Source organism: Lonchura striata, chromosome 6 (genome assembly GCF_046129695.1).
Source record: "Lonchura striata isolate bLonStr1 chromosome 6, bLonStr1.mat, whole genome shotgun sequence".
Classification (NCBI taxonomy): domain Eukaryota; kingdom Metazoa; phylum Chordata; class Aves; order Passeriformes; family Estrildidae; genus Lonchura; species Lonchura striata.
Window position 1 is genome coordinate 62,607,071 of NC_134608.1, and position 12,716 is coordinate 62,619,786.

Here is a 12,716-nt window from a genome sequence, read left to right on the forward strand (position 1 = left end):
ATACTGGATAATTAGATTGTTTTTCTTGGCATTTTCAAGAGGACATTGGATTATGTTCAGTCACTGAAGTGGAAAAAAATTAAAGCTCTTTTAGGAGGAAAAAACCCTAACATTTCTTGCTGAAGAAAAATTTCTGTATTAAGCAACCATTGTACAACTGAAAAATAAGTATAACTGAACATACTTGTATAAAAGCATGAATAGAAAACACAGTAATTTACCTGTAGGTAAAACATATTTAAAAGTTGCTTGACTGTTGCTGTATATTTAAACAGTCACCTGTGACAAGGAAACAAAGATGCCTGTTGACACAAGGATTGCTTCAGAAGGCTAAACACAAATCAGGGAAGCAGTTGTAAAATTGACTTCTGCAAATACTTATGGTGCCCTTGAGTACGACGAATTGTAACCAACCGTGTTTGTATGTAAGCAGTATCACCTTAACAACACTGTGGTTGGTAGCAGTGGCTTTCAAGGTCTAATCTATAGGCAGTAAATTCTGGTGGCTAGAGACCTCTTGTTTCTGTGCTAGTGCAACTTAATTTTCTAGCAATTTGTATGCACACTAGAACTGAATTTTAAATACAGAGATAAGGTTAATAGGTGCTGGTTTTTTAATGTCATTACTATATTTTCCAGAGTTATTTTGGCATTGCTACTGAAAGGAAAAAAACAAGTGCAAACAAAAGGTTGGGGAGAGTACAAAATTATGAATGTAGAAGCTTTCCCCATGGATTAGGGCTTGTTCCTGAAATACAGTGCTTGATGCTTAGATAGAATAGTACAATGTTTAGAGCCGGAAGAAAGCGACTTTGGAAACAAAGCATTGGCAGAGTGATAAAGGTAAGGAAAACTGAATTTTGAACTATGTTTAGACTAATAAATATAGAATTTGAATAACGGTTTATACTGAGAGGGGAGGGCACAGAAAAAAATTGTTTTAAAATAGGCATAAGTGGATGATGTTAGTTGCACAATTTGTTTTGAAAGGCAAATTTGCACTGGGAGGTGTTTATGCATTTGGCTAGTGCTGCTTATATCTTGCCCAGATTGTTGCAATGGTCTGGTAATGGTATAATTTCACAAATGCTATATTAGTACACTAAAGAGTTTGATGTTAGATGTGGCAACAAAACATGGGTTGACTCTGCCATGAAGGAAAATAGAAATGTAACTTCAGTCTTCCCATACTTCTAAGATGGGAATAGAATTTTGAAGGCAATATTTAGCATTGAGAAACCACAATAGACTATAGAAGTCATTAAGATACTTAGACTCATTTTAAAAGCTGGTTATGTAAGCAAACTGTTCCTGAGTTAATGCAATGTGATGACATGTGCAGAACTCTGATTTTTGAGGTTTAAGAGTTAGATAAGGGAACTGCCCTAATTCTTTAGGGTTTGTATTTTTTTGGAAAGAAGAAATAAAAACATTGAAATTTGGAAATTAAGAACTCGGGGTGCTTGAAAATATTTGAAATGGTGTGCAGTTTACTTTTGATGGGAAATTCATGAGCAAGGCTTATGTAATGTAAAAGATCTTAGCAAGTTAAAGGAGAGACAAAGGAATTCCACGCTGGTTAAATAAATTTTATATAAGACAGTAAATTAATGATAAAAATTGTTACTTTTTGACTCTTTCACTATTGAACTTCCCTGTAAAGTCTTGCTCATCCTTAAGACTTCGATTTCAGCATGTTTGAATTCAGCATTGTGCAGTATTCTGACAACAAAATGTGTTATTTGCTGGATAAAGAGTGTTCAGAACAAGTTTTATCTTGTGTGCATATGCCTTGCATACTAAACAACATTCTTGCTAACTCTATTCAGGGTATCTGCATCTGCAGCTACAGTCTGTAATGGAGAAGCTGGCAATAGTCAATAGCTGGTTTCTAAGTCTGTTGTTTCAAAAAATGAACCCCTTGCGTCTCTGAGTTGTGCTCTTTTAGTACCTGCTGTTTAAATATATATACTTTTTTATCAGCTAGGAAACATTTTGAAAATTTTAATTTAATCTCAAATTATTTCTTAACACTAATGGTGAGATGTTTATGGGTTTAGGTATATGAAAGATAGATTTAGGAATATCTTCCTTTTCTTGCTTCGGGAGAAGATGTCTATTGAAATTAGTTTCCTGTGTCAAATTGTTAGTGTTTAGGATTAAGGAATTTTGAGGTTTTATGTAACATAAATCAAGCTACATGTTGTAACTGGACTAATCATCAGAAAAGGACTTTTCAGCTAACGAGTCTAGCTTTGGACCTTCATCTACTGTGGGACTGTGTCATATGACCTCTCACACCTTCATAACCAAAAGTGGTTAAAGAAACCCAAACTAACTTGGCTGTGTTACCTGTGTTCTTTACATGAAAAACTGAGCTGAAGCTGTACTATAAAAAACTTAGACAATCTTTCCAGATATCTAACTGAGACAGTGTTTATCTCTTGTAAATACTGCATCCTCGTACATCATGGGACATAAGGAAGAGGCTTTGATGTATGACCTAGATCAGAGTTGCTGGTGATACTATTCAGGATTTGCATGTCAGTGTTATTGCATGTAACAGCAATTTCTCTTTTACCTAATAAATGATCCTGTGTATGTTCCATCTTCAAATCTCAGTCTTTCAGTGTTCTATGAAATTCTGAATTACATAAAGTTGCCTGTTATTGGGTAATATTTTTTGATATAGATTCTGTTTAGGCCTATGTATGTTTGTAGTGAACACTGCAGGATATAAAATTACAAAACCTCTTAGGCCACGACAACAATGCTGATTTGAAGTGAGATGTGAGGTTAGCTAAAGGGGAAAGGGAAGAATGAGTGGCAGAAAGCTCAGCATTTTCTTGTAATTAATTCTCTGAGATTCCTAATCCTAAATTAAGAATAACTTTAAAATTCGTTCTTTTAGCAGTATGCAAATAGAAGCTCAGAAGCTAGACTGGAAGACAGTTTCCAGCATAGCCTCCTAGTGTTTTTAATTACATAAATTAGTGGCTTGCTTTTGAAAGTACTGAAGCTAGGTTTTCTCTACTTTTTAGTGTACAACCTAAAGACTTATGTTTTACACAGAAAAGTAGAGGAAACCTAACTTTTAACCTAAAAGTGAGGCAGGAGTTTCTTCTAATGACTGCAACAACTAATGTGTGAGTTTGTGATTGAGCAACATTTCATTTGGGAAGGAAGTTTCTGAAAATGATAACTCCTCAAAATATAGAAGCATGACAGCTTGAATTGTATTGAGTGTTCTTGCATTGCATTTTAGCAACTCTCAGGAAAAAAATGTGTGGAACTTGCATTAGTAATAGAAATATCCAACATTTCAAAACAAACATCTTCCAGTAGTGACATGATAAATACAAGTTAAAGTCTTAATCGTCACAAAACTATAGCTTTACCATTTAATAGTTTCCTGTTTCTCTAGGCATGGTTCATAAAGTAATTTAAGTTAATTAGACTTTTAAAGTTTTGTGATAACTTAATGAATATTCTTGTTGCTGGACTTAGACAACAAATATTGCCCAGTGCTGTATGAATAGCTATGCACAGTAGTTTATATATGTGTCATAAGGCTTGAGACACAGCAATTAAAACAAGTTTTAAAAACCAGAAACAATGTTGGGACATGATTGCTTAGTTTGAGAAGAATGTGCTCATGATTTCAGCCTATACAAACAGAAACTTATATAAGAAATGGAGGCTATGAACATGTCAAGAGCATCTGTATAGGTGGAGCTGATTACTTAAAAAACAGTGTAAGATGTAGTCTTGTATAGTAATATATCTGGAGCTCTGTATTGAAAACACAAGCAGAGTACAAAGGTAGTATCTCTGTAGTTTAGGTAAAACAAAAGGCTTCTTTCTGTATTAAATAGAAGCTAATTGGTAGAGTATTGGGTTGCATTTTTTTTTTTTTTCCCTTAAAGATGTCCTATCAGTTGTGTTCAAATTACTGGAACAATAGTTTTGAGGATTCTATGTTATCATCTAGTGTGAATGAAGCAGATTCAGAAAAAAAGGTTGCTTTTTGCATGTCTAACAAGGAGGAAAACTTATGTTTAAAAACATGTAGGAAAATCCAGTCCTGTGATGACACTTCACTTTCAGGAAACTGGAGACCATGTTAGGGTATGGGAGGGGTAAAATAGAACAAAGTACATGTATGAATTAATCTGCTTCTGTGTTCTTCAGACATATCTCTGTAAAGAATAGGATTTGTATGTTTTTCTTTTATACAGAGAAATATTTCAAGTGCATTCAGCATTTATGAAGGCATGGTAGTAGTTACAAGTTTACCATGTATTTGAAAATTCCTTCAGAAAGTAGGAAAGGTATTTACATAAGGGTAAAAAGTATATTATGCAGTTCCTTTTGGCTCTGAAAAAGCTTGTGGATAAATAACTTATGCATACTTTATAAAGTTACTAGTTTTCTCCTAATTACCAGGAAAATAAGGATTGAATTTACCACCAATGAAACATCATTCTAAATTTCTTTTGAAAATGAAATTATATTGAATCTTGTAACCCACAAGCACAATAATACCAGTAACTATTCCAGAAGGCTGTTTTGTCTATAATGTAATGAGGTGTGTTACATATGGGATTTCAATTTAATTAGAAGAGTAGGATTACTGCTTGAAGAATGGTATAATAGCTATAGTTAAGCACATTTGTAAACACTTGTGTACCTTGAGGCTTGTGGTTTGTTTTACTTCTCATTCTATTAAAGAGATAATGTATAAAACCCTAGCTTTCTACAGCAGCATCTGTCTTTATTAGGGAGTGCTTACACTATCTTCTACGCATAACAAAGACCAGTCAGAATCCTGTCTTGACTTGATGGTCATATGTGACTAGACTGAAAAGCTGAGATGAAGGATTTAGGGTGTTGAAGGCAAATTGCAGAATAATGGAGCTGTACATACTAAATACTTATTTTCCTATAAAGCCTTTCAACAATTTAGCTTTCTGTACAACATTATTTATGATAGAAATGTCGTGATAAATCTTGAAAAGGAACACCAGCAACAAACTGTAAAATTGTAACAAAGGCTGCTTCTAAAATTTTTATTTGAGTGCCATAAAAACATAAATCACATGTGTGGATTGAATGTAATAGCCTTTACTTTCAAAAATAAATTTTAAACATAAATTTTAAGGTTTTCTTTATTTTGCCTTCAAATTAGATCGTGAATATTTCATTGTCCATTTTGTATTTAATAACAGCAAAAGCTCAAGGATGAGAGGGAGGCTAAAAGTGTTCATCTGGATGGCAGACATGATTACTTACTGGATATCATTGCCTCTTGTGTGAATCTGGACAAAGCAGAAGTAGAAGATGCTATTCTTGATGGAAACCAGGTAATCTGATGAATTTGAAAGTGAAGCTCATAGTATACTTTGGAACTAATATTACCATTAAATTCATGGTGAGAGAGTTTTTAGACTTCACACCTGAGATCACTCAAGTCTCCTTGAAAAAAATATTTTTCAACATTTTTAATTAATTTGAACAAGAGTGTCCTTAATTCCAAGACCTATTGTAATGATATTGATTTTTAAATTGATTAGAATTTTTTCTTTCCAGTGGTTATAGTTAATGTGTTAAAACTTGGGACTGTATTTCATAGTGGAAACCACAGTGTGAAGTCTCCCAGTCCTTGAGTACAGAGCACAGAGAGGTTCAAGAATTCTGGCAACCACAAGGTTGCATGTTATTGTTTCCATAAGGCTGCCAGCAGCATTTGTGAGACTGTACTGCAATCTAGTTTAGCAAATTAAAATAGGTAGAAGCTACTTGACAAAAGAGAATGGCTTCTGTGATCTGATTGTGACTGCATGAGGGCTAATACAAATTCAGATACTGAGACATTGAAAAATATCACTTTTTTAAAAAGCTGGGTAGATAGTAGTAGATATTTTACTTCCTGACACTAAAGTAAACATGGCTGTGGTTTGGGTTTTTATGTTTTGTTTTCTCTTGTATTCTCTTTCCATCAGTGTGCCTTCAATTTATGCATTTACATTTCAGTGCTAATATTGTTGAGAAACTGAAGAAAGTCCAGTGAAAGACCAGTAAGAAAGGGTGGGACACAGGGCACATGAAGAATGAGATAAGGGAGAAGAAGAGGTTGAGTGGCACTCAAATAGTAGCCTGCAGCTGCATGAAGAGTGGTTGCAAAGATGACAGAGCTGAACTATTCTCAGTGGGTGCAGATGATAGCTTCAACGATAAATCCACATCTCGCAAAATGGCCACCAAGAGACCCTTCTTCACCAGGAGAGTAATAGGAATTACCTTCCCTCCCCCTGGCGTGGGAATAGGTTACTTCAAGTCAGTTGTGGAATTTCTGTCCTTGGGGTTTTTGAATTTCAGTCTAGGAAAAGCTCTAGATGATCTGAGCTGTTGTTGGTGACACAGGACACTTGCTTCAAGACCTCCCAAAGGTCCCTTCCAACATTTCTGTGAGTTCATGAGATAGCAAATGAGCAGTGCAGAACACCGTCATGCACATTAAAAAGCAGAATTTGTTTCAGCCTTTGTGCATTCTATCTCTAAATGGTTTTCCTGGCAAACTGTAGTGCCTGAGAATAGCTGTCAGATGAGGAAAATATAGGCAATTTCTACACTTGGAAAGAGAGAAGTGTAATAGTTGTTTTGATCTCATCTTGGAGGGCTGAGCCAAGATTTTCTGGAATAACAGTTCATTATCTTGGTGTAACTGAGGCTTGTTATTAATGGAAGAGGGATAATTGTGTCTTTCTTCCAGCTTCTGGTGATCTTTTAGCCTTTTTTTATGCAGTAGAAAGCACAAATGGCACCATCTAATGTTTCTGAAGATGAGCTTAAAGGAGCTTTTTCTGCTGAAGATAGCTAATATAGTTAGGGACTACATAGAAGAGAGACTCAGATCTAGAAAAATAATGGATGAGGCCAGACTTTCAAGTGCTAAGACATCGATCAGCATGTTAGCATAAAGCAACTCAGTTTCTTCCTCAGCCTGTATGCCTATATGTGAGATTTGTGGACTGCACTACCAATACATGCTTCCGTGATGCTTGATGGCAGCCTTGAATTGATGAAGTCCTGATGCTTGTAAAAAAGTAAATAAGCAAAGGCTTCCTCTGCTGCTGTGATATGAATCAAATCAATGACATATTATGATCTTAACCTGATTTCAAACAGATAGAGCACATAAACAGATTCCTGGCCCCTGGAGGTCTGTGTCATCTGATGTTCTACTATCAAGATGTGGAAGTAATGGATACAGGTAAAGCAGCTTATATTCTCCTGCAATGTGTTACAGTTGTGCTGAGCAAATATGCAAGGAAAAAGAAAACAATCAAGTTCTTATAAACTGGGACTTAAAGCAAGACAGGTTTGGTCATACCAAGGCATTTATCTCTGCTCATGACATGACAATTGATGAAATTACTGAAGCTAATTAGTGGACTTCTGCTTATTGCTACTATGAAGCAGCAAAGTACTTTCTTGTGAGCTCATCAGCTCTTGCCTGTGGGAATTAGTTTTTGATAATTAAAAGGTGATTTTCACACAGGGTGAGCAGTGACAGATGCCGTTCCTATCCTCTTTAGTCATGCCACCAGTTGGCCCTAGAAGCCATCTTGGCACATGACCATCCATCTAGGTGGTCCTGTTACACGACAAATGTCTTCATGAGGCCCACATCATGGGTAGAAGGGTGTCCCTTCTGCCTGTACCCCTTTACTGAGTGCCCCCATGTGCCACAACTCTAGGTGAATACTCCTTCTCTCTTACCCTGGAGGTAGCTCAGGACCCCTGTGACAAGGACATCCTGCTTTTCCCCATGGCTCCTCTTCCAGAGCCTCCAGTGCTGCTGCTGTTGGGACTAGCCAGGTGTTCTGTGACCTCTCAGAGCCTGTGACTGGCTGGTGGGAGCTCACACCACTTGGTTACCCTGGATGTACATGCAAAGTCCCATAAACATATCTATGCTTAGCTGTATAAATGTGTTTATATATAGGTAAATATGGATTTATATTTAATGCATTTTCAGTATATATGTATGTATGTATTCAGTCTATCTGTATATATCTAAAAGGGATGAAAAAAACTATTTAATATGATATAAGCAACTTTAATAAAAATTTTCAGTGCACATAGAAATACAGTTAAATGCAAACACAAACCCAACCACTAATTTGGAAATCTGATGAGAAAGTTTTAACATGCCTGAGATGAAGTGGTGAAAGTATGACAGAGAGTATGAGGCAAGTGTCAAAGCCTAGGAATCTAATGAGTGTTGCCCATGCCCACCAACAAACCAACCAGATCACACTACAGTATGGCATGATTTTGGTAGCATTTTGGGGTTTGGTGCTAAATATAGGCAGTATGAAAAGCAGTAGGAAAAAAAACCACATAAGCAAAACCCAAATGAATTTATGGCAAGGCATGCATTGAGTGAATAAGCAAAAGTCCCTAGAACATCATGCACAGGAGGAAAAAAAGTTTAAAAAGTAGTGATGGAAATGACAGTGGGGATTAAGTGGGTGGACTGGAGACTGACTTTGCTCACAGCTGTAAGTGCAGTCACTTGTAATACTGTCAGACAGTAAAACTTCTGCTGTACATTTTCCCTTTGTAGGTGGAGTAGAGTTTGTAAAATAATTATCTGTATTGATCGTTCAGGGCTTAGGTTCACAGGCTGTCAAAGCAAAAATCTGAATTGTGATAGTCGGTACTAACCGATAAAGCTAAGTGAATTTTTGTGGCAATACACATACCTTCTTGGCAAGGGCAAATACTACAGCCACCTCAAAACCTGGTTTTCTGACCCTGATGTGGATCAACCAATATTTGTGTTAGGGCAGAAGATGATCCCATGAAGGCAGTGTACAAGGAATTCTGTGTTTCTGCAGAGCAGGAGACTGTATCTGTGAGTACAGGAACATCTACTTCAGAGTCCTAAGGTGTCATTTAAAAGTTTGATTTCTTGCAGTGTTTTGAAGATCATTATTCATGTGACTTTAAAAAACTTCTCACACCCTTTTCAGTAAGAGTACATCTTTTCTAAAGAGACTGCAGGTTATACGCTCTACTTGACCTCCAGAGATTGTGGGAAAACTGATGACTTTTGTTGGTTTTGCCTCTGTAATTACATGTGGCACTTTGATCATGGCTGGATGCCAGGCACCCACAAAAGCTGCTCACTCACCTTCCCCTGCTACAGCTGAACAGAGGAGAGAGAATTTATTGAAGGTTTCATGAATTGAGATAAGGACTGAGAAAAAACACTTCAAGGCCAAAACAGGCTTGGCTTAAAGGTACAAAGTGAATTTATTACCAACTAAATCAGAGCAGGATAATGAGAAGTAAATTAAGCCCTTAAAAACACCTTTTCTTCCCCTGACATCTCCCTCCTTCCCACTGACAGGGCAGGGAGACAGTGGTGTGGGGGTTTTGGTCAGTTCATCCCCTGAGGTTTGCTTTCACTGCCCAGGGAGAGGAACCCTTCCCTGGTGAGACTGTGGGGCCACTCCCACAGGAGACAGTTCTTGGTGAACTTCTCCAATGTGGTTCCCATCTCATGCCCAGCAGTCCTCCCAAAACTGAGTCCTCCCAAGGGCACACAGTCCTCTCAAAACTGCTGTGACATGTCTCTCTTTCCACGGGGTGCAGTCCTCCAAAGACAGGCTGCTTCAGCCTGGAGGCAAGCGACCTCTCTCTCCTCTGGGTCCCCCACTAGATCACAGCCTCCTCCAGGCATCCACCCACTCCAGCACGGGCACGTCCCCATGTTCTCACCTCCTCCTTTTCTCTGAATATAAAACTGTGCCCCAAACTTTGTTTTGCTTTTCTCTCAAGTATGTTATCAGAGAGGCATTACCACCATCTCTAATTGGCCCAGCAGCATCTCCATCAGGGATTGGCTCTGCTGGACATGGTGGATGCTTCCAGCAGCTTCTCACAGAAGCACATCTGTGGCCCCCTTATTACCAAGAACCATGCAAAACTGAAACATTACTGCAGTATAAAGATAGCACAAGTTTATTAGCATGCAATAACTCAAATAATTAACATTTACAGAGTCAGGACTTTTGCTGGGGACAGGGACCTTGTTGTACTTCTGAGGTATATGAAAAGGAGACTTCTTCAGAGCTGCTGTGAAAAAAGGTAGAGAGAAAGATGATGTGACCAGAAGGATGAGGAGTGAACTTATGGTGGCCACCTGATCCAAATTAGGGATTCCTGGTGTAGATGGTCATGTACCTGAAGAAAAAAATGTGCAGAGGGGTTTATTACTTTTTGTATGTTGTCCTTTTACTACTGTTATCAACAACTTACTTTTTCATCTTATTGTAGTAGTGCCTCACTGAGATGTGTATGTGTGCAATTTTACTCTGAGGTAATACTGAAAAGCTAGTAACAAGGTAGTGTGAGGTATTGTGACCAAAAACATATGAGAAATATTTTACTCCCAAAGACACTGCTTCTTCTTAGTGACCCTTTACAAGTGTTGCCAGCAGCCTGAACATGAGAGCAGTATATTCATGCTGGGGGAAGAAGAATGTGGCTCCTTATTGTTTTTTGTTTGTTTGCTCTTGCCCCAAAGAATCTGTTATGGCCTCTTTCTCCTTGTTTTCAGAAGCACCCTATTTTTTTTTTTTCCCCTTATGTTTAGATATTTTTAGAGGACAGTTGATAGTAGCTCCTCTAAAGTAAAATACATCACTACATTTTCTGATTTTTAACTTTTCTTTTTCAAGCAAGAGAGCATTATCTCCAACTGCATCATTGAGCCTACAAAAGGACCTTGAGTTTGAACCATTATTTAGAAGGAATAGAAAAAACAAATAAATTAATAGAAATAAAAGGCTTTTGATGCAAGAATGGCAAAACTAGATGAAATATTTCTTATTGGGACATGAAGACTCTGAATGCTGCATACTTTCTGTGGGTAGTTCAGTGAGATGCCTCCAGGAGACTGGGACTCAGAGAGGCACAAATAATGACTGAACTGTTTGTGTAGAGAACTTTTCTTTGAATAAATGATCAATGGGTCTTAATTGTTTATTTGTTTGAATCTGTAGAGTACTTTGGCATTCCAGGAATAGGACTGAACTCTCATTTGACCAAGAAGAAGAAACTGAAAGTATTTGTAACAGAGGGAAAAGAAGTTGCTTTAACTGGTGTATGCATTTTCTTCATTAGATCTAGTTTTTCTAAACCAGTCACAACTGAGAATATTTATCAAGTAAGTCAGTGGCTACTCCTCTCTGTACATAATGTTGTTTAAAATTTGTTTTTACCATGCGGTATTTGCTCTCTGCATATAATTAGACAGCTCTTAACATGGGGGAATGAGTAAAAGGACACTGATGGATTAAATGAAACAGGACAAAAAGGGATGGAAATGGAAATACAGATATTATCTTGTGGGAGCAACTTGATGCATATCATTGATATGAAAAATGATACTGAGGAAGAAAATTTAAGACAATCCGTAATGGCAGAGTAATTAATCAATACCTAAATACTAAGGTGCTAAATTAAAAAAAAATCTAGCAAATTCATTTGAAAAACAAAAAATTATTTTACTTTTGAGAGTGTATATGTAAATATATGTATATATATATAATGAAGTTTTTACTGGTGAAAGACCCCTTCTATTGTGTCTCTTTTACAGGAAGTAAATTTTAATATGCTGGATATAGGTCGAGATGGCTTATTAAAAAGTGTTGAGCAGTTGATATCAGAAATATTCATTCCAGCCTTACAGACTATGGACAGTGGCTGGGTTGAACCTCAACAAGTTCCCAATATTAAGCAGGACTTCCTTCGTGCCCTTGAAGCATTTGTTAGTGCCCTATCAGGAACTCAGCAAAGTCTGTTGGAAAAGGTAGTATGTTCATGTGGGAAATAGAAAGTGAGCTAACTGTAGAATGTCTCTAGCTCTGGACCTTTTGAATTAGCTGCTGTTGTAGATTACTCATAAAATTTGTTTTTATTAAACTGGAAAATAACCTAACACTTCTGTTTATTGTCATCAGTAACTCATTTTTATTTGATCTGTGGCTTTAATAGTTCTGTAGATGCTTCTGTTCTTGTTTATTATGGGGCCATTTCTTTAGAGCTATTAAACTCTTGTCTCCTCAATGGCTGTGGTTGCTCTTAAATGTTGAATGGTTAATGTATGAGAAACTGTTGATTTATCTGGTTGGGTTCTACTCAGCTTTTGTGAAGGAATGAGAGCATGAGAGCATAGCTGCCTGGTTGGTGAATTCTTCAAATTCTGGACTCCACTTCTGGCTCAAACCAGTTTAATTTAGACTGAGCTGGGAATAAGAAGTGAGATACCCCAGGCAGGGCAACGAGTTAGTCTTTAAAGTTCCTAACTTATTTGTAATGAACATTCAGCATTTCATTTTTAAAAAACTTATATTTTAGGTCAGCCTGAAGAAATGTGAAACGTATGATCTGAAAACTCTAAGAGGACCTTCAGATTACTTAATGGTTGCTAACAGCATAGAGGCTCTTGAAAAAATAGAAGTCTGCATGAGAGAATGGACCAAACAAACTGTACAGGTGATACATGGGACAAATGTGAAATATGACAACGTCTGCATCTTGGCAGATGAGTTTAATCGTGTTGGTGTTATACCTACCTTTCTATAAATTTGGATGAATTCAGTCTCTTTATTTTAAAGTACTATTGGTATAGTTTTTGT

The 12,716-nt window shown here is 37.0% G+C and overlaps 1 protein-coding gene across 1 annotated transcript in view; it reads left to right on the plus strand.

The window, feature by feature from the left end:
• LOC110481007 (dynein axonemal heavy chain 5) overlaps positions 1 to 12,716 on the plus strand; it is a 141,753-nt gene that overhangs the window by 18,073 nt on the left and 110,964 nt on the right. The window contains exons 2-6 of the mRNA XM_077784406.1: positions 5,229 to 5,363; positions 7,189 to 7,273; positions 11,079 to 11,242; positions 11,675 to 11,887; positions 12,436 to 12,573. Coding sequence (XP_077640532.1) covers positions 5,229 to 5,363; positions 7,189 to 7,273; positions 11,079 to 11,242; positions 11,675 to 11,887; positions 12,436 to 12,573 — 735 coding nt within the window. The remainder of the gene's footprint in view (positions 1 to 5,228; positions 5,364 to 7,188; positions 7,274 to 11,078; positions 11,243 to 11,674; positions 11,888 to 12,435; positions 12,574 to 12,716) is intronic.